The following is a 22,378-nucleotide window of genomic DNA, read 5'->3' on the forward strand; positions in this document are numbered from 1 at the left end:
CGTCTCACTGGGAATCACATGACGAGCCCCATGACACGCATATGTCCCGCACTGACTCAAGTCTGAAAAAACCCGCCAATTCTTTCCACGCACTCGTGGTCGTGTGAACCCAAAGTAGCGGCAGCATCACCTGTCAGGAGCCGAGCCGCCTGCAGCAGAAACAGCCAGAATCCATCCGCTCTGCAGGCCCAAAGGTCTCCAGGCAGGCCGCATTCCCTCACAGGAGGTTATAGTGAGCATGCGGGGGGGTGACTCGTTGTGCTTTCTCGGATAAAATGCGGGTACACGGAGAGGCCTTTCCTCCAAGGCTTACAGAACAGAGCATTTCCTCTCAAGACGCCTGAATAACGCTGATAAAAACCGCTGCTGCTGCTGATGATGATGATGAGAGGAGTGGCGCAGTCATGACGCTCCGCCCCTCCGCTAAACCAGCGAGGAGGAAAAACTTTCTCTCCTCTCACTTTCAACTTTACTGATGTCGCTGGCGTCCGTCCGAAAGAGACGAGTAGGGACCGGGAGGGCTAGCGTTTTCAAGCCAGGAAGTTTGAACATGAAGACTTTCAGCGAGTAAGAAGAAAGCAAAGTCACCGAGAATCTTTTTTTGTTGTTGTTGTTTTTGAGTCCATCAAGAGTGCGGCATCATGAAGCCGCTCCGGCGCTTCAGCTTCACTCTGTGGACTCTCCTGGTATTCAGCGCTCTCCTCCCGGTAGGAAAACTTCTTTTATTTCAGCATTTTACTCAGACTTGAACAAGATGGTAAGCTTTGTGAAATCCCTCCACCAAAAAATATAGAAGTAACAGATTGGGGGTGTTCTTTTTATTATTATTATTATTATTATTATTTTTTTTTAAGGGTCAAGTCAGGTTTAATCTGACAGGTGTGACTGCACCTGTTGCGCAGGTAGAGCTCCCACACAGACAGTAAAACTAGGAGCTTTATTTAGGAAATGGCTTCTGCTGAAGATAATGTGAGAACAAATATGAGCTTAAATTTATTCCTATGTTGGTTAGTTTTATCAGGGATGTGTTGAATTGGAGAAAATACAATATAAAGGACTATTTATTGGACAGAAATAGTAACCACATCTTTACAGCCACAAACTGTATGCACATTTCAAAAGACAAAAACAAAAAAGTTTAGGGTTAGAACTGAAATTCTAGCTTTTCTAGGAAAAGCAGATGATATCTGAGAAAGAAAATATACTTAATTATGGTTGGAAACATTTACATCAAGACAAATATTGCTTTGTTCTGAAGGGTGTGAACGATCGGAGAGATTACTTGTGGGTCACTAATAAAGCGTGCTTGGATTAGAAATGTTTCATCAGCAGCGGAATATTTTTTGGATTGTATTTAATTGTATTTAATAAAGGAAACATATATGGGTTAACATATTTATAACTACATACATTGCAAAAAAAAAAAAGCCTCCTTCACAGTAGTAGGTAAGGAAGTAGCTAAGTTACATAAATTGTTGTTATAGAACAAAACAAATTTAGGACACTAGATTTTTAATTTTAAATTATGGAGAAAATGTGGTGGTTTTTCTTTTTTATAATTTAACAGACTTACAGGTACAAAAATGCACAAATATTGATGAAGAAGGTTTTGCTTAGCTCACAATAACCGTGGAGCTCTTGCTACTTTCGGGTAAATGGAAATAATTAATAAATCTGGAGAAAATTGATGTTGGTAAGCTGTTCATGGGTGCTGACAAGGGAAATAAACTGTGGCATTATTGTTTCTTACATTTTAGTCCCAAATATTCTCAGAAGTGTCAAAAATGCTTGTGTTGTCGAAATATTATAAGGATGTGAACTGGCATCAAACAAATCAAGGCAGCATATAAAACTGGAGTTAACCGTGTTGAACTATTTGCCAGAAGTCAGAGAGAATACTCATCTATTGTGATTTGACGTGTTTTCAGTTTAAAAATGTTCTTTGAGTCATAACAACTAGTGGTGGATTTTTTCCTGAACTAAAAATCTGATTGAACTCAATGACCTTATTATAGTCGACTATTTATTAGATGTTATAACGAATTAGTTGAACATGTATTGATATATCTACATGCACTTGAAAAAATTATTATTTTAGACTGTTAAAGACTGAAGCGGGTAACTTTACAGCTGGACTCAGATTGATGCATGTAACTAAAATACTAGTTAGATCCGGTTTGACATGTAGAACATGTACAAAAAGTGTAAAAAAAAAAAATATATATATATATATATGTGGTGAGATGAAGAGATGTAAAGTTTTAACTGATTAAGATGGAAAGATTTAACTCTGATAAACTTATTAAGACTCAAACAGAAAATATACTAATCAAGTTATATTTACGGTCATGGAAAAAGGGAGGAGAACTTACGGCAACCTGCGTGAATATCTTTTTTGAAATCATTTAATACTGACATCATTACTTGGCAGTTTTAAGTTGGATTTGCCATGTTTGTCATTTGATTCGACGTGTTTCTAAATGTTGAAGTTAGCGAGAGCGCCATGGAGAGATCAACGCTTTCTCTGATTCCTCCAGAAACAAGACACTAGTTTGGCAAGGGGTTTAAAGAGGTCTGGAAATAATTTAAAGTAAACTATTTCACTTTGTGAAAGATAATTTAAAAATGGAGAAACGATTGAAAGTAAAATCCCCAACGTAACCAGAACTGGCTGTCCAGCAAGTTCACCCTGAGAGCAGGCTGTAAGATGTCAGCACATACAGATAGTATTAAGTGGATGTTTTTGAGTTATATAACCTATTTTAGCAGGAGGTGTCTGGAGTTAACATTGAAGATAACTGATTGAGAGAAATATGTCACATTGAGCTGCTTTTAAATGCACATAGATGCAAGCATACTCTGCAGTTGAGTAAATTGAGATTTTTATTTTTGTTACATATGAAGATAAGATAATTAACTTCATTTTTTTTTTTTGGACTCAACTTGATGCTGGTGTAACTGTACTGATTCATTACAGTTTACAGTTAAAGACTCATGCGATTTTTTTTTAAACTTCCCTCTAAGCACAAAACGTAGACAAATGAGACATTTTTTTTTCTTTTTTTAGAAGTTTCTAGGGTGAAATAATTTAAAAAATGCTGTTCTCCCAGGCAGGGAACTATCATAACAAAGAGCCAGTGGCATCCAAGCAGCTTCCCTGAGATCCACCTGTCCTCGTCCCACTGGTCTGTCTGGTGAGGGATGGATGGAGGGGTGACAGAGGTTGAGAATGGCATGTGAGGAGACGTGTGGCCAACACAAAGGGGTCGGGAATGGAATGAGGTCCCGCTCAGACGGCCTTTTCAGCCAAGTCTGGTCCAGAGCCAGTAGAACAGTCAAACCAGTGCTTTGAGTTTTTGCCTAAAGAATTACTCGGGAATCTGTTTTTACTGGAGGATGTGCTCCTCCAGTTTAGTTTGTGCTCCTCCAGCTTAGTTTGTGCTCCTCCAGTTTAGTTTGTGCAATCAGAGAAAGAGCATCTAGAAGCAGAACTTCAGCAATGCTAAATGTGAAAGCTGGGGAGGGTTTTCTGAATTTTTGTAGCAGGACAATATATGTTTTGTTTGTTTTTTTTCCTTTAAACATGGGTGTTTAAACCAAAAACCAACACTTAAAGGAAAACAAATTCATCAAGTCTCTTCAAAGTCATGAAAAGTTCAATGAGTTGACAGGGAAGTTTTCTCCAGCTCTATAGAACATAGTTCCACAGTGCTGCCCCTCCCCTACCTGTTGCTGTGCACTATTGTTTAGCTGAATGAAAAAATAACTGCTAAACTGCTTTTGTTATTGTTTGCAAAAAAGACCTATTATGCTTTTTGGAAACATTTCTGATCTCAAAAACACAAACAGTTGCGCTGTAAAAGCTAAGAACATAACTTTCTAAACCAGCTAATATTTCTAACGAGCTGTCAATCAAAAATCTAAATTACAATAAAAATGTCACAGTGGTAGGGATAATATTTTCTTTTCTGGTTTCAATAAAATCATTTAGAATTGGGAACTAATTAGGACCTGGGAACTAGTGTTTGTTTTTGTTTTTTTTCTCAAGGTTATCATGTTGTGAAAATCTCAAAGAGAACTCATGTTATGCAAGATTTGCAGTAACAAAAAACTTTGGTTCCCTGTGGAAATGTATATTTTTAGTTCTGCACAAACGGTCCAATTCACAGTGACGGGACTCTGTAAAGACGCTCTGTTCTCTTTTTTTTCCCCCACCGCATCATTGAACACCTGTTTGTTCAGCGGCATGGAACATCTCATAATGTCAGCATAGGTAACATGAGCAAATGTGGAACTGACTCGTCTCAAACACGATTAGCCAGAAACAAATAAACGGAACAAGCATTTTTATTAACAAAGGCTGTGTTTTAGTCACGAGCCACCAGTTACATAAAGTTATAAGATCTAGGTGAAATAAATGGAAACTGACCATTAATAATTAACTGTAAAACTTGACTTCCGTGTTCAATTCATGCAAGCTTTAGGGCAGAGACGGTGGGACAGTTTTGCAACACATCTGCTTTTTCGAGGTTTTTTTTTGAGGGGGTTGACGTATGAAAAGCATGTTTATCTCATACCAGAGTCAGATTAGGTTTGTCCACGTTATAATTAAAGTCCCTGTGTAGTGCAGGTTCCAAGCTAGTTATTCATTGTTTCCTGGTAAATTCTGGAAATCATTAATTTGCACAGAAACAAGTGGTTTGTTTGTCTAAATGGCCAGCTTTCCATGTCTTCCCATCTCTTAAAATTCCCCAACCAATCCAGAATTTATTAGATGAAGGACCTTCCTGGAGCACGCACCTTTTGACCTCTCTGGATCGCAGCTTTAGATTATGACAATGTCCAACTCGCAGTAGCTCACAGTAGCTTGTTTTTTCCCCACCTTTTGTAAGAACACTGACCATTTCTCTCACTGTGACATGCAAAAATCTGATCATATGATACCTGTTTTATTTTTGAAGGGGAAGTGAAAGTTCATTGTGCCATTGATTAAATTAGCTTCTATGAAGACCAAACAGTCAGGGCAAAGGCGATAGGCTCACGCATGCAAATGTGACTCTGACAGCAACACAGCTGGATTTCAGTGCTGTTAAGAGATGAACAGACTTTCAGACTTGCTTAACGGTGCACTTTGATGTTCAGCAAAACTGTTCACTTCAGTCGTTCTTGCACGACTGTGGATCGGGTTTCATTGGTTGAGCGAGATGCAGGGATCAGGATTTACGTGTTTAAAAAAGCGCTGAAAGGTTTAAATGTCTGTTCCTCTGATAAAATCAGCGGTAAGATTTTTAATGTTTGGACCGTCGACATCAGCTCATGAAGTCTTTGAAGTGTCTTTTTTATAAGGAGTAAAGGCAAGAAGGTCATGATTCTTGCTTTTTGTGGTCACGCCAGTCTTTATTTTTTTCTTAGGAAAAATATCAAGACAAATAGATCTCTCTCTATTCTTTTTTACGTTTCAGTTCACCTTATTGTGTTTAGTCACATGGAATCTCTGTCTCTTAAAGTTCATCCTCCAAAATGGAGATCCATAAATTCATTTTATGAGCTCTGCCAGCCTTTCTATCACATTTAGACATCGTTTGACATCTTCGCAGCTCTTACTTTAAAACACTTTTGCATGTCTTTAAGACAGTTGGCAGCATTTTCCTAATTTTAATTCTGTTTCTTTTTTTTAGAACAACTTTGCTCAGCGTACTGTATGTGTGTAACTCCAATCCTCACTGCTCTCATTTCAGATTACAGGAACACATGATGACGACAGAATGAGCATATATTTTAACAACTGTGGGGGGAAAAAATGCTGGATTAGATGAAATTCATTCAAATTACAGCAGCGACCATCGTTTGCATATTTGAGAGTCAGATATTGAATTTAGTTGTATGTTGCACAAGATGCTAATTTGGATGCAAAAACTCAAAGCACTTAAAAGAGTAGAACTAGAAAAGGGGAAATATGTAGCTTCCTTCTTTGGAATTAGTTTTATGTACTGACATTTTCCATACAGACGGTTCTAGCACTTTCCACTTTCAGAAAACAAGAAATGTCCGCATGTTCCAACAAACAAAAATCTTGTCTATGAAATGACTACTTGCCATTTTTCAACCATGTATCTCTGCATTGGTGTTTGCTTCAGTCTGTTCAATTAATACAGATTAAGTCAACATTTTGCCAAGCCAGATTTTATGCAGTTTTTACCCATTTTTGTATAAGACTTTTTATAACTTACTCGTAGTCTAAAGTGTGAAAACATGATGATGCGACTACAAAACATATCATCTCCTTGTACAAAGGTTCTGCGACAATAAAGGGCTTCTATTTCTTCTGCCAGCTAGAGACCACTTTTAGGTAGTTTTTGTCTGATCCTTGGTCATAATTGCTGATATAAGTGTGAACTGGCTCAAATAAAAAGAAAATAACAGGATCCACGCCCCAAGATCGATTAGTTTAAATTCTGAGATCTGGATGAAATAGTAGTAGTTTGTTGGGAACTGTGAGTAAAAACTGACCAAGAAGAAAATCGACCTGAACCTGAATTAAAATGATCAAAATATATATTTTTTTGTTATTAAAACATTGCATGAAATCTGGAGGTGTGTATAATCTAGTTTTTTTTATTTATTTTCTTCAGGTTGAATTACCTCTTTACATATTTCTTATGTTTTTACTTATGTTTACTTACTTATGTTTTGCTTGAAACCTAGGAGAGTTTCAAGCCTGAACTGCCTGGCATCTTCATTTGACCCAAATCTATGCTTTAACTAGGCCACTCCAAAACTCAGCTGTTATGTATTTGAGGTCAGTACTGGTGCATGTGCTGATATTTTGCTTGAGTTTTGTAATATATTTCCATTAGTGTGCACACATTATCATAGCTTAAACCCCAACCTATTAATGAGCAGGAAAAGTACAACACTTTGCATAAGTTTATCATGCCATGGAGCTTTTTCCCTGTTCCGACTAATTCTGTTGCTTTCTCTCTCGTTCCATCACAGCTTGTAGAAATTAGAGAGTAGTGACATTTCTGTAAGCGTCTTGGACCAAAGGAATGTGAGATTTTTTTCCACTACTAAAAGAATTGTTGCTGTGTGGGGAACAAATTTAATGCAACATGAATTCAATTTCGCGCAGTTGTTTAAAACAGGAATGATGCGGAATGACGCACATTTTACTCCGCGATGTCGCCTCCCCTTCTCTTTCTCAGTGCTCTCGTATTACTATTATTTAAATTGCAAGGCACACGTCTGCTGGCCTCGCATTGTTGCACTCAAGTGGATGAGTCAAAAATCAAGCCCTCCTTTGTGGGACGACCCACCCACTCTCGGCTGGCCTCTCGTCTCTTTCAGGGCGGCTCAGTTTCAGATTACCATCCGTAAAAGATGCTGCTTTTTGACCAGGAATGTAACTGGAAGCCATACATGTTCAGTGCAAAATGAATTACAAAGAGTCACAGTTCCCCATTCATGTAAATGAGACACAGGCTTCTCTGGCAGTCTGAAAGACTTCATTGTCCAGGAGATGGTTATCATTTTATCAGTGGCCTCTGAATAAGTTAATGAGAAAACGCTGTAAGGGTGATATGAGAAATTATTTTTCTCTCATTTTGAATGATTTACCATAATCTGCTTATACTTTCACACCAGAATAACTGCCTTAAATGCTTTGAAATTAAAACGACCCATATGGAAATGCAACATATAAAGGGGGGTAAATTAATTTTTCTGTTTTCTTTTTTATAGTGTACATCACTAGATGTCCATACAGTACCTTCTTACATGTTTGTAAGGTTCCTTTAAAATAATTGTCATTTCATTCACAAAGTTGAACTACTCACAAGTCTTGTGAAGTCTAAGGTTACTCAAATACAAACATACATTTTTTTCTGGGAATCACCAAAAATAATAAGCAGGTTTGTTTATCAATCCTTATGCCATACCACAGTTATACCTGCTGTCTGTTTTTGACAATCAGCTTCGCATCTGAGCATGTGATGTATCGAAAACATGAAGAAAGGGGCCCTGAAACTCGCTGGTGTTAGCCATAATATCACATGTATACGTTAAAATCCCTATTGTTTTGGTCTTATTCAAATTTTACAGAGAAACAAAATTTCAGCCTTTCATTAGCTACAAGCCGTCATCTGGATTAACAGAAACAATTGCTTGAAATATGCCAGATGTTTTAATAGTGATAAATTCAGCATGAAAAGTAAAGAAATTTGTGCTTGGTGGATTTTTGTCTTGTGAGAAACGAGGCTTTTTGGCAGCAAATCTTATAAAGCCGACAAACTCAAAATTGCAAATGATCTTTTAAGTGACGACACTTGAAGAAAATTCATTTGTGAGTAGTGCAACAGAGTAAAACTTTCCGGTCGCAGCTATGAAAAGCTGTCAGATGCCCTGCCAATGCCAAACAGTTTATTCTACTATTGATTTGTTTGCCAATGTTTATCAAATAAAATGATTGCCGTCTTTAGAAACAGAACATATTGATGCTTCATGCCAGCGCTCTACGATTTATAGTTAAGAAGCATTGTTACAACACAGACATAATCTACCAAACACAAATTATATAACTTTTTGTTGAAGATATAACTTTTTTTAAACAAATAGCAGAAATGAATTGAACTATTTTTTTGTTCTAATTTATTGAGATGCAGCTTTACATCCAAGCCATTTCAATAAATAGTATGGGTGTTAGTCACATCACCTATTGTTGGTAATAATGTTCTGCCTGATTAGTGTACATCTTATGACAGATACAGTCAGGGGCTAAGGACACAAGTTAGCCAGATTTATTTATCTGCTTTTTCTTTTTTCTTTTTTTACAATCACTGAACTGTGCCTTTGCCCAATGTTGCAGCCTCTTTTCTTAGATTTTGGATCTTGACTGCATGAGGAAATGTCTGAGCAGTTGACCTTTTTAGGACATGCTCTGCACCAAAGCTTCAGTTTTGACTGGAAAGATGCAACATTTACAGTAGCTGCTGAAACTAAATCGGTCAAAACCTTCTGTAAGAACAAAATTAGAGTTCCTGTTTTAAATAAATAAGAAAACATAGATTGTCGAAGCTGTGAAGAAGGTGAAGCAGATAAGATCCAGTTTGGGCCTAAAGTCTACTTTTAAACTAAGAAATAGTTTCTTAATACTTGCACTGAACATCAAACTTCCTTCTTATCATATTAAGACCGTAATTACATAGTGAGAAAAGCACAAATTCTTCATTGTGGTTTTTCTCCTCAGTCACACATTTATACTCCTCTTTTCTCTTTAACACCTCTCACCCTGATCACGCTTCAGCGTGTCCGCTACAGTGGCTGGAGCCCATGGGTGTGGGCGTGTGCGCGTTCAACCGCGATTTCCACCAGCATCATGAGGAAGCTCTGATGGCAGGGCACGGAGTACAGCGATGGGTATCTGCTGCCAGCAGCTGTGCGGCTCTGCAGCGCAGTGAGAGTCGGTCAGTAAATACCACGTCACTCATTTTCATAGACTGATGTGGCGTGCGATAGCAGCGGCAGGACGGCGGTGTGGGAGGCCGATACCTGGAGACAAACGCGCTCATAGCTGAAGCAATCTTCCTGAGGACTTTTTTTTTCGTTTTTCTTTCTTTGCAGGCAGTCGGGATATTTTTAGACCCAGCTCGTTTTCATGAATCATGTGTCTGTATGTGTTTGGCTTCTGTGTAACTCCGATCTGCCAGTTTTACTTAGAGGAAGAAGATGTGTGTTTTAATGCCAAACAAGGAGTTCAAAGGTGTGAACACACAAAATGCTTTAGTTGTAAGTAAGTGATTAAAAGGTGGAACCAGTCGGACACATTGTGTTCTAAAAGTTAAAACTAACGAAACTCACTTTTTAAAAAATATTGAAATAATATATTTACCTATAATCTACTGATGTTCTATATGGCAAGAACAAGTAGAATGACATTAAAGCTAAAAGATTTTTGCTATCATTGAGGATAATATGAGGATAATTTGAGCTGTTTATTTGATCACAGTTAAAACTAATTTGTAAATTATTCCATGAAGGTGAAAATTTGCCAAAAAACCTAAATCACGGATAAATTACAAGCCCTAATTTTACATTAACCCATTAATAATGACTGATGATAACATGTAATGATGTCTGTCAAGTTTAAAACGAATAAATATGCTATGATCAGTTCTCAACGCTTAAGTAACCTTTTACCAAAATACATTTTTCACTGTTGCATAATTTCTGAGATGGTTATTTTGTACTGCTGAGTATATTTCTGGGTACTCCTCCATCCACCCCTGAGCATGGCACAAGCTGCCAATTATAGCTCCACTGAACCTCACCTGAAAAAGACAAAGATCTTACAGGGTATGCTTCTGTGGAGTTGTTATCAGCAGTCAGTATCTTACTTCAGTACAAACAGCAGTTGAAATAACGTCAGTTTAGAAAAACAGTTTTGACCTGAGGGTTGAGTAAGGTCAGTTTTGACTATTAGGGATTTATTCACAAAGAAGTCTGTGGTTATTTACAGATAATCAAACATTTGTTGACATACCTTTTTTTTTATTGCAATGGCTGTTTTTATCAAATTTTTAGCCCTCTGGCTAGTTGCTAACCTAAGTGTGTGAGCAGAATTTCTAATTGTTTCTCCAAACTAAGTTGACTATAAGCTCCATCTTTTGTAGATGAAGTAATGAAGCCAGAACTCCACATTTTAAACAACCAGCAACGATCTTAAAGGGATCATTTAGATTTGTTTACTTCTGGGGAGTTGTTATCAGCGGTCAGAGCCGTATATTTAGTACCCCGAGTTCCTTCAGCTTAAAAATAACGATTCTGACCTGGAAGCTGTTATTTACATTGAGGTTTAGAGCTATTTACAACTATTTAATGTTTGTAAAAATATTACATTTGCAACAACTGCTGGGAGAACACAGAGGTGCAGCTTGACAAGGGGCTGTTAAGAAGAAAAAATATTGTGTATTATTGAATTTTACAAGGCACATCAGCTGTATTGTGTCATGTCATGCAAAGCGCTTTGTGTTACAGCACCTTGTACGCAATGGATCATTGTTCTTCAACACATGTCCTCAGTGAAAATAATCATAGACATTGATTTAAAGAAGTGTGTAATGTGAAATGATGATGGTGTAAACATCATGTTGAAGTTGTTATAGGATCCGCTTTAGAATACGCTCCAGGTTGATCTGCCAACCTTTTTATGCTCAAAACTGAGATGATTTAGAGCAGTTCAGCTGTCTACTAATTGTAAGATACTCACTGCTAATATGAACAGCAAATAACCCCACTTACAAAAACTATAGCTTTAATATTTTAGGCTTTGCAGGTTTAATGCAGGTTGTTGCATTAAACTGACTGATTCAGGCTGATGTATATTGTAGCTTTAGCGAAAGTAAAATCCATGTCTCTCAACAGTAGAAACAAAAAAAAACTGAATAACACAACAAACAGAAGGTGTGTTGCAGTTGGCCAAGCTTTCCTGTCCACAATAAACAGCTCATGATCTGTGAAAGCGAGCCCTGAGTTGCGTTTTGAGTTGTTGTCGTGTGGTTCTCATCTTCCGCTGTTTGACCTTAATTAGGCAGAGGTCTGAAGCATGACACATTGCTTAACTTAAACATCCTTGAAGCTGTCTCGGTGCGTTGTAGAAGGTCTCTGGGTGGGCACAGGAAGTACAGGAGGTTTCCTTAGAACAAAACACAATAAGTAGGTACCGAATGCTGTGGGAAATGAACTTTTAGATGGAGAACAAATCTGCCACTGTGTTGGAAAAGAGAAGCAGGAAGAAGAATGGCATCTTTGGTGCTACAACATTTTGAATTTTAAGTAGAAGACTGGCTTCCTCATTTTGAAGAGGAAAGTTAGCGGAGGGGATGTAGCTGTTAATCTTCACTCAACATGCATGCACGGAAAGTCACACCCAAACAATCTGTCTGCCTAGCTGAATGCAGAAATTACTGTACTTTACTGAAAAATATTTGCATGTTTTAAAAAGCAGCGTAACATGTTAGGTGTTCATGAACAGGAAACTGAATCTGCACGAATCAAAAGGTATATGGTTTTTCTGTTGTAATAATTTGAATGAAGATGCATAATCCCCAAAAGTTATTGGTCTGTCTGAGTCACCTGCCTAAGTCTTAAATGAAAGATGCATGTGAAAGTAAATGTTATTTTATCAATTAAAATAACTATATCTTCATGTTTTCTAGTAGGTTTACAACAACCATCTGGCTGCACTGAAAGTCAAACTTCATCCATCAACCTCAGCTGGTCCAGTGATAGATGGTTTTGCTTTTGTTGCTTTCAACAGAAATTAGAGACAAGTACTTCAAGCCAGAGGCTGCTGCATCAGAATACCATCAGGGCGCACTTTTGAAGATTTTAAGTTTTTGGTTCCTATTCTGTAAGAGTAGCAAAGCGTGAAACTTATTTTGTGTAACAATTTTTTTTTAGTTCTCCTTTAGTCAAAACAATATGTTTTTGTTTCAAATGCATGCCACATGAAGCATAATTCAGTCGAAGGAAGTTAAAAAGTGTGTTGATAGAAACAAACGTTAGTAATGTTCCATTTAAACCTCAGGGATCTGCTAAAGAGTGAGGTGAACGTTTTCCACCTGCACTAAAGAAAAACTTTATATTTCCTCACCTGTGTCAAACTATTTTACTAAGAAACTACTATCTTTTTATGTTTCCTATAACTGGTGCCTTGACTCATACATTAGCATAGCATGCACTTGGATGGACTTGTCTAAAATTTGCTAGTATTTTAAAATCTCCCAGTGGTTAGAGACAGTGGATTTCAAGTGTTTTAAATTTAGTATACCTCTAACCGTATCAAGCAAAACATAAAAATAAAAAATTCTGCTACTAAATTGGAAAGGTCAGTTGTTAATTTCCCCTGCTTACAAAGAAGAAGAACTTAGCTGTTTGGAAATATCCTAAGAAATCTCTGGCTAAGCTAAAGTTTTTTCCACCAATCACATTTCATTAAGGTAAACCTGTTTTAATAGGGATGAGCAGCTGATAGTAGCCCTGAAACCACAACTGACCCCTGACTAATTACCCTTGTTTAATAGCATTACCTCTGCCAATCCAGGCCTACTCAATGGCAAGAAGATAACGTAATAGTTCTTTAAATATTTATTGGTCATATATCACTAAATAGGTTCTATAGCAGTGCATACTTTTAAACGTTGCGTATAACGGACAACAATAGTTTTGTGTTATTTCAGTCATTATCAGTCAGTTGCAAGGTGTAATCAGGTGTAATTACTTGTGTCTGAAACATCTCAGCACAACTTTTCATCCCTTGATGTTATTCTCACTATCAGAACCAGTTGTGTTGATGATTTTAGTGCAAAGCAGATCCATCATCATGATCAACAGCTTTCCACCTTTTAAACTTATAGATTTTCTGCATAGGGATTCATAGAAAACTCTTCTATTTGCATCTGCTGTACGTTCGTCACTGAATTCCAGGGTGAGCTATGTTCATTCAGCTTTTGATCTAAAGATACATAACAAGGGAAGATGTTAACAACTGGGTCTGAAGTTTTGTTTTTATCTTGGAAGTTGGAGACTGGATCTGTGAATGACATCTCCCCGAGTTATACTCAAAAGCATGCACAAACTAGGTAAAAAAATAAATAAAAAAAAACATTTCAAATGGATTTTGTTTCTTTGAATATTTATTTTTTTATTAGATGCCCAATGAATAATTACAGGTGTGTGATAATGTATTCCATCAGGTGTAGCTCACCTGAATTCTTCCTCAACTAAACTCCGACTAATCATTTTCAGTGAAACTATAATGTCAGTCAGAGACACAAGATCATTAAGCATTCTGTTAAAAAAAATAATAATAATAAAACCCAACCCAGCAGATTCAGGAGCTGAATCTGTTGGGTTGCGCCCGAAAAAGGAGCTGCTTTTTCGGGCGCATTCAGACCGGATAGTCCGGTAGACTCGGTTCGACTGGGAACTAAAATTCCAACATTCCTTAAGTTTTCAGAACTCTAGCTCGCATTCACACTACACTGTGTCAAACGACTAAAACTAACTGAAAAACCTGTTCCCCTCGACGCCTGTGGGGGCGCTGCACCAAGAACTACTGAAGGAATCGACACAAAACCTCTGAAGAAGGCCAGCGCAACTTTTTTCTTCACAAAAAGTAAACAGAAACGGAGCCGTGTCAGATTTTAGTCGTTGTAGGATTTCTTCATTGATATACATTACTGGTTTGGACATCGCCTGTTAGCCGCTAACGCTAGCCACGCTCCTTCTGGCGCCGTTACTACGTGGTGAGTCTGTCCACTAAACCAGGCTGTTCCAATGCGGGATGAGCAGGAATCACAAAAATGATCGCAGCGCCTTTATTTCTTACCTGATTTCTATAAACATGGCTTAAATTAAAACTGAGAAAATTGCTGATGTTTGTAAGTATACTCCCTTGATATAAATCTATAAACAGTTTGGTTTCTATCAAGATGCGAGAGGACTACAAGGAAATTCCTCCATCCTATTTGATGATTATGTTCAAACAAATGAGGCAATTAGTTCAGTTTTTGTCATTTATTAAAGGTTTAAAAATTACAGCAGCTGCAGAGCGCCACAGCAATGGGACGATAAGCTGATAAAGAGTTGTAAAACAACTTCAAACCATTTATATTCTGCTTTTCCTTGCTTAGTGTCGGCACGCAAACCCGTTGATATGACAACCGACACAACATCTTCGTTAACCCGCAGAGCAGGGAGTAATATATTGACCAGAATGTCCTGCACTGTAGCTGACTTCCTGCTTTTGGAACGGTCTCTAGTCAGGTTGCATTAAGAAAGGTTTTCTACCGTTTTAGAGTTCACTTCAACCAGACCGAGACCTAGGTTTTTAGACAGGTCAGAGTTTGGTTTTTAAGTCCGTTTTGGAATTCAAATTTGCATTCGGACCTCCCCAAAAACTCCGACTTTCTAGACAAACAGATTAGAGTCTGATTCAGGACTCTAATCCTGGGTTGGTCTGAATACACCCCAAGTCTTGTTCTCCCCACCACAGTTGAAAAATAATAAAAAATACCCATGGTTGACGTCCTTGCAAATTTCCTGTCTTGATGCATGTCTGATGGTTCTCTTGATTTCTGTTAACATTTTGAAATGATCTTGAAAACCTCAAGCCAGTTTTTTTTGCCAACCTTTACCTCGTACCATTTTTAAAAAGTTTTTTCAGCTTTTCCTCTTCTTTGCTCTCTTTGTAAGGAACACCTGTCCAAAGTTACCCACACTTAGTTAAGACGGAAACTTGGCTAATGCAGAATGTCCCTCAAGTTTGTGGATTTTTCTTTTGTTCGACATTATCAGATCAAGTCTGTGTTTAAGGGTTGAAACCAGAACAAACGGCCTTAAAGGTGAGTTCTCGACTATTATTCAGGAAGGAACCTGGGTGTTATCGAGAGGCTGCTTAGGCATCTGAGGGAATCAGAGAAAGGCAGGCGGCCTTTAAGGATGATGTAATGTTTATATAGTGGTCAGTAGAGCCATTTCCTTCTCCTCCTCCTCCCACTCCCGCAGACAGGCACAGTCAAAGGGCATCGATACCGTACAGATCAACGGGGGCATTGGCTGAGTCCCAGTGCTGCATGTTTTTCCAACAAATTTCCCAGCTAATTTGCTAATGCTAAGTGTTCTAAGACATGCACACACATATCAATTGTAGAAGAAGCTGAGACAAACAGAGCATTTACCTTGTTTTCATAAAAAAAAAAAAAAAGCCTTAATATAGAAAGACCATATAGGAGCAAAAGGATTTTGCAAAACTATAAACTTGACAGGAAAGAGCAGAGAGATAAAAAAGCTGTTTATTTAAACTAATATTTGTATGCCATCATTTCCAGAAGTGACTGTAATTTTGTATTATTCTTAGTGTCTGATACAGCGCCAAAGCACGATGGTTTTAGATGTTTTGTTTATTTAACAAGCGAAAAATGAGTGACTCCAAGGAAAAATGAAACTTTGGGAGTTGTAGCTTAAAGTGCTTTTGCATCCAAAGAGTTCATTTTACAGTTGGTATGAAAATATGAGAATGATTAAAGTATGGCATTGAGACTTTATTGTTAGACGTTGGTATGTGATCTTTTGTATGTCCAACGTAGAGTTTTATCCTGGAATTTGTTCGTTCAATCACTTTATCCTAAACATTTTTAAGAAATAGATGTTTGGCTTTTTTAATCTATGATTTCTTAAAAGTATATAATCTGAGTTGAAAGGTTTAGTTGTGGCTAGTACTTAACTCGTGAAAGGAAAAAAAGCCCCCCGCTCATCCTTGCAGACTTCAGGGGGAGGCTGAGACCTATCTCCAGTGGTCATTGGACAAAATGTGGTGTATGATATCTCTCCCAAATACCTCAACAATGTAATTCCAGATAGTTCAGTTTTGTCTAGTAAATGTTGCAATACAGCCAAATTCAATAATTCATGAAATACTAATTGGAAAAAGTTACCATTAGCTGGTTTTGTTTTATAAAACATTTACCACATTAACCGATGACGAGCATGCCTCTTATCACCATTTCACACCACAAGGTGAAATGGTGATAACCTGCAGTTATCTTTTTAGAAATCTTACCCTCTTACTCTTGTCATGCATATGTTCTTGTTTTACTGTTTTAGATTCTGTGATTGCAAATCACGTCATCAGTACTTCAGCTTCTAAACTGGATTTGGTCCTACACATTTTAGCTGATGCGGGACCCTGACTACTTCATTTGTGCGACTCAGGAACTATTGAGTTTTCAGCAATCTCTTAGCCAAAGCATAATAGTGTAATAGAAAATAACAACTCCCTTTTTTAGCAAGAGGAAACTTCCAAGGGAGCCAGGCTCAGTATGATTTTGTGCCCATCTGTTGTGACTGGTTGGAGGCTGACGGATAGGAAGTAGTCCAGGAAAAATAATGAAGAACCAGGTCAGAGGTACTTTCTACAGGAAAGAAAAGGAAGGACACTTCTGCAAAGTAATTCAACAATAGTTTCCTATATGGCAGCATCAAGGAAAAAGTCACAGCTGAAAGTTAGGAAAAAGACTGAACAAAAGATTTTCTCCGCTATTAGTAAATTTTAATTTAAAAAATCCCTCGTTCATTATGTCATAATTATTGTCTGCGGCACTTTGATGTCTGCAATCAGAGTGAAGCTCCCATATGTAAAAAAAAAAAGGAGAAAATCTCAAATTTTTCCAGTTGATGTCACACAAACAACAAAGTTACAGTCCCACACCTCTTCTCATATAAGCTGGTCCTTGTCTCAGAGCACAAAGTTGTCAGAAGAACTTGTTTCACAGTTGGCCAAACAAATAAACTCCTGGAGCACAACAGTGTTAGAATTTAGTTTTTCAGTGAGGAGAAGATTTAAGGCCAGGCAATACCTTGATTGATGCGGCAACATTTAAAGCAAAATGTAAACTTGTGATATGGGATTCACTTGTCTTGAATGTGATTGAAACTCTGGTCTACACAAAATTTTTGTCAAATCATTTTATCCCACTAAAATAGGATAAACTATTTGAATTGTTTATTTGAAATTGCAATTGGTTTATTGCTATCATAAAATATAAACCACCCACAGTAACGTATCAACGCTGCAGGCTAATAATTCTCCTTCCTTTGCTTTTCTTTGCTTGGGGGAGAATGATGCAGGTTTTAGTGGTGATGCCATGTGTTTAATGTTCAGCTGCGAAGCAAACAGTCTGGAAGGCTTGTTTGAATTTTAGCTAATAATTAATATGTAATCAGCACCATGTGCTATTCCCTAAAACCAGAGCAAATCTGAAGGTGAGGTGGACACAGGAGCGTGTGAAGTTGCAGTTCCGAAGTTGTTGCATAAGATACCCAAGATGTCCTTGTACCTAATCCTTGCACATACAAGGATTCTTGTATGTGCAGGATACACATTCAAGAATCCTAATTTTTAGCTGCAATTTTCCAAATAATTTTGATGGTCTGTTCATTTTTTAGTTAGTCCACTCACAAACACAGATTTTTGTTTTTTTGCAATGGTACTTTCTCCTCAGCTATAGGGCTTGGGGTTTCTTCTACCAAGCAAAAGATTTATTATTTTTTTTGGAAGCTTGATGTATGTCTTTAGTATTTCTATTAAACTTTTAACATGTCTCCTTTATTGTTTTTTTTTTGTTTGTTTGTTTTGATTATCCAAAATTAAAAGTATTGTTCAATACATTTTGGTAATGAATCAAAATCAATTTATCTGGAAACAATTTTTAAACATAAAACTGGCAAGCTATGTGACACTAATTGTTACTTTTATGTCAAACATTCAAGTAAAAAAAGTCTTCTGGTTCAGTCTAGCTGATGTTTGATTATTTAATATGTAACTGATTATCGGCATGTTATATTACTTTTCCCATTATTTTTATTAATCAAATTATTCACCAGAAATATGCAAAAAGATAAAATATAGTTACGTACATTACATATATAATAGATGGAAAGTTAACTTGATTGGCAGTGATGATTTTAATTTTTTTTTTTCCTCTCATCAATTTTTGTTGCCCTTACTGAACCCCTCTCAATTGTTTGACAAGATGATATAAATGAAATTAAAATAGATCATCTTACTCTACAAATTAGCCTATACGCTGATAATGTACTGTTCTTCTTGATTCTGGACATTTTATAACAAATGTTTAAGAATAAAATTGGCTAAATTTCAAAATGTCTAAAGTATTACCTCTGTATTAATGATGTTTTTTTTTTCTATTATACACTTGGTCATGTTGGATAGTAGAATAGGTAACTGTTTTCCAGCTTCACATAGTTTCCTCTTGATTAAAAGAATCAAATTATATACCAGAAATATGCGAGGAGGACTGGTACCTAACTTATAAAACAATATCTACACTTAAATCCCAAAAGATAATTAAGAGAGGTTACATTGCCGAGGATTTTTTTTGTTCTGCATTTGGTCAACGTGATGAAAAATGTCGTGTCCATATAAAAGTAGAAGATCTACAGTTACAAACATATAATCTAGAGGAAACTGATGAAATATATGTAATTCAGTTTTTTAGTATTTGTTGTTGTGCTTTGGGCAGGAGTTGTAAAGTTATTCATCTCACTGTAACATTGAATAAGTGGTTTGATTTAAAGTTGATGGTCTCTTTTTTTAACGAAATGCTGCCCCCTCGTGGTAAAAGTTGCCTCACTGTGTTTTTTTTGTTTTTTTTCTCCTGTCTTTTATTGCAGAACATTCAGGCTGAGACAAGTAAGTACAACTTTTTCTCGTGTTTTGGTGTCAGCTGCTTGCTCTTTTTCTTCCTATTTATTGTCTCAAAATTTCACTTGCAGCACATTATTGGGGTTTAATCTGCTATCTTTATTAATCATGTCACACCTGTTAACACCCAAATTCTTAAAATGCTCTTAAAACACCTTTTCACTGCTTCACTTGTGCTTTTATTTACTGTTGCTTTTCTTCTTGTGCTCATCTTTTTTGCTTTATCAATTGGAAAAATATAGGTACAACAGCTATAATAGAAACCACAGTAACAACTCTAGCTGCAACCACCACAGCTACCGCAACTACATCTGCAGCTACTACCACGGCAACACTTTCTCCTACAACCACAACAGTTGTTGGTGCAGATGTTAGCACAGCAACAGCTGCACCAACAACTTTGACCACTGCACCAGCAACTTTCACAACTGCACCAGCAACTTTCACCACTGCACCAGCAACTTTCACAACTGCACCACCAACTTTCACCACTGCACCAGCAACTTCAACCACTGCAGCAACAACTTTAACTGCTACACCAACAACTTTAACCGCTTCACCAGCACCTTTAACCACTGCACCAGCAACTTCAACCGCTGCACCAGCAACTTCAACCGCTGCATCAGCAACTTCAACCGCTGCACTAGCAACTTCAACCGCTGCATTAGCAACTTCAACCACTGCACTAGCAACTTCAACCACTGCACCAACTTCAACCGCTGCACTAGCAACTTCAACCGCTGCATCAGCAACTTCAACCACTGCACTAGCAACTTCAACCGCTGCATCAGCAACTTCAACCACTGCACCAACTTCAACCGCTGCACCAACAACTCCAGCCGCTGCACCAACAACTCCAGCCGCTGCACTAGCAACTTCAACCACTGCACTAGCAACTTCAACCACTGCACTAGCAACTTTAACCACTGCACNAGCAACTTCAACCACTGCACTAGCAACTTTAACCACTGCACCAGCAACTTCAACCACTGCACTAGCAACTTTAACCACTGCACCAGCAACTTTAACCACTGCACCAACAACTTCAGTCACTGCACTAGCAACTTTAACCACTGCACCAACAACTTCAACTGCTGCATCAGCAACTTCAACCACTGCACTGGCAACATCAAACACTGCACCAACAATAACAGCAACCACAATAACAGCTGCCCCTACAACCACATTAACCACAATAACTGACATCTCTACAACCATGACAGCTGAACCATCAACAATGACAGCTGAAACATCAACCATGACAGCTGAACCATCAACACTGACAGCTGAACCATCAACAATGACAGCTGAACCAACAACCACGACAGCTGAACCAACAACTACAATTAAGGGTGTGTTAACATCTAATGGTAACTAGCGTGAGCCCCTAAATTGACATCTGTCCTCATGACACAGTTCAAAATAACCATAACCTGGTTACTTTGTTCTGTGTCATGCCCTGAAGAAGTACTGCATTTTTTATTTTTTTTTCTAACAGTTATATTTCTTAATGTACAGTCCTGATTAAATAAGTGCTATTATGTTAAGATAGAGAATAATAAGATAGACGTAATATGAACTGTTATTGTGACTTTTCTTTGGTTCACAGCACCTGGAAATGTGGCGAATCTCAGTGTGGAAAGTGTCACAACATCCTCTGTGAAAGTGACCTGGAGCAAAATGAATGATGCAAGCTACCGAGTATACTGGACAAAAGGAGAAATTACAAAAAATGAAACAGTAACACAAAACTTCAAAAATATCACAGGACTAGATCCTGGGGTTCAGTACAATATAAGTGTTACTGCTGTTGCATCTGATAATGTCACTGAAGGAACGCCTGACACGACGTCTGCCTACACAAGTAAGTCAACCTTTATGTTTGTCTTTAACGTGTGCAAAAAGGTGAAACGGTAAATGCAGTGGAATTTTTTTGTGATTGATTATAAATGTTGCAGAAGTAGCAAACTGAATAGTAAAATTGAATAATAACTGAACTTTAGTGTGCTTACACTGCTCTCTGTCATGAGCAATTGTCACACCTTGAGGAGTTTGTGCTTCATCCTTTGGTTTTCAAATGTTTGCAACATATTGATTTCTGCTCACAGAGCCTGAAGTAGTCACAGATCTCAATGTGTTTAATGTAACAACATCATCTCTATTTGTGAACTGGACCAAACCAATGGGAAGCAGCTCTTTCTATAGAGTTCAATGGGAAGGTGAAAAAAAATATGACGGAAGAAATGTGTCTGAGACATTTCTGACCATTTCTAATCTGACTGCTGGTGAGCAGTATAAAATATCTGTCACTGCTGTAGCTGCTGATAATGTCACTGAAGGAACGCCTGACACGACGTCTGCCTACACAAGTAAGTCCACCTTTATGTTTGTCTTTAACTGTGTGCAAAAAAGTGAAAGTGTAAATGCAGTGGAATTTTATTGTGATTGATTATAAATGTTGCAGAAGTAGCAAACTGAATAGTAAAATTGAATAATAACTGAACTTTAGTGTGCTTACACTGCTCTCTGTCATGAACAGAACCTGAAGCAGTGATCAGTCTTACCGTCACTGGTATAACAACAACCTCTGTGTCTTTGAGCTGGACTAAACCTCAGGGGAAAAGACTGATTTATACAGTAAAGTGGGAAAATGATAACAAAGATTTGAGTGCAAATGAGACTCAGGCGACTGTGACTGATCTGACTCCTGGAGAGATCTACTGTTTTAATGTCACAGCTGTAGCTGGAGACCGTAAAACAAAGAGTGATGAGAGAAACATTTGTCAATATACAAGTAAGATTATGAGCCTGCTTTCAATTGTCACACCTTGAGGAGTTTGTGCTTCATCCTTTGGTTTTCAAATGTTTGCAACATATTGATTTCTGCTCACAGATCCTGAAGTAATCATAGATCTCAATGTGTTTGATGTAACAACATCATCTCTATTTGTGAACTGGACCAAACCAATGGGAAGCAGCTCTTTCTATAGAGTTCAATGGGAAGGTGGACAAAAACATGTCCAAAAAAATGTGTCTGAGACATTTCTGACCATTTCTGATCTGACTGCTGGTGAGCAGTATAAAATATCTGTCACT

General features: G+C 37.6%; 1 protein-coding gene across 3 annotated transcripts in view; it reads left to right on the forward strand.

Moving 5' to 3' along the window:
• Positions 1 to 397: 397 nt before the first annotated feature.
• The window catches only part of LOC103144423 (receptor-type tyrosine-protein phosphatase eta), a 39,451-nt gene continuing 17,470 nt past the window's right edge, over positions 398 to 22,378 (forward strand). Inside the window, exons 1-6 of one of the 3 annotated variants that reach the window (XM_016676080.1) lie at positions 398 to 707; positions 19,252 to 19,270; positions 20,506 to 20,634; positions 20,892 to 21,146; positions 21,391 to 21,651; positions 21,822 to 22,076. In XM_016676080.1, the coding sequence (XP_016531566.1) occupies positions 642 to 707; positions 19,252 to 19,270; positions 20,506 to 20,634; positions 20,892 to 21,146; positions 21,391 to 21,651; positions 21,822 to 22,076 (985 nt within the window). In that variant the 5' untranslated portion in view covers positions 398 to 641. The remainder of the gene's footprint in view (positions 708 to 19,251; positions 19,271 to 20,505; positions 20,635 to 20,891; positions 21,147 to 21,390; positions 21,652 to 21,821; positions 22,077 to 22,378) is intronic. The other 2 variants (XM_016676081.1, XM_016676082.1) reach the window with 2 other exon arrangements.

This window comes from Poecilia formosa, unplaced genomic scaffold (assembly GCF_000485575.1).
Source record: "Poecilia formosa unplaced genomic scaffold, Poecilia_formosa-5.1.2 Scaffold126, whole genome shotgun sequence".
Lineage (NCBI taxonomy): Eukaryota > Metazoa > Chordata > Actinopteri > Cyprinodontiformes > Poeciliidae > Poecilia > Poecilia formosa.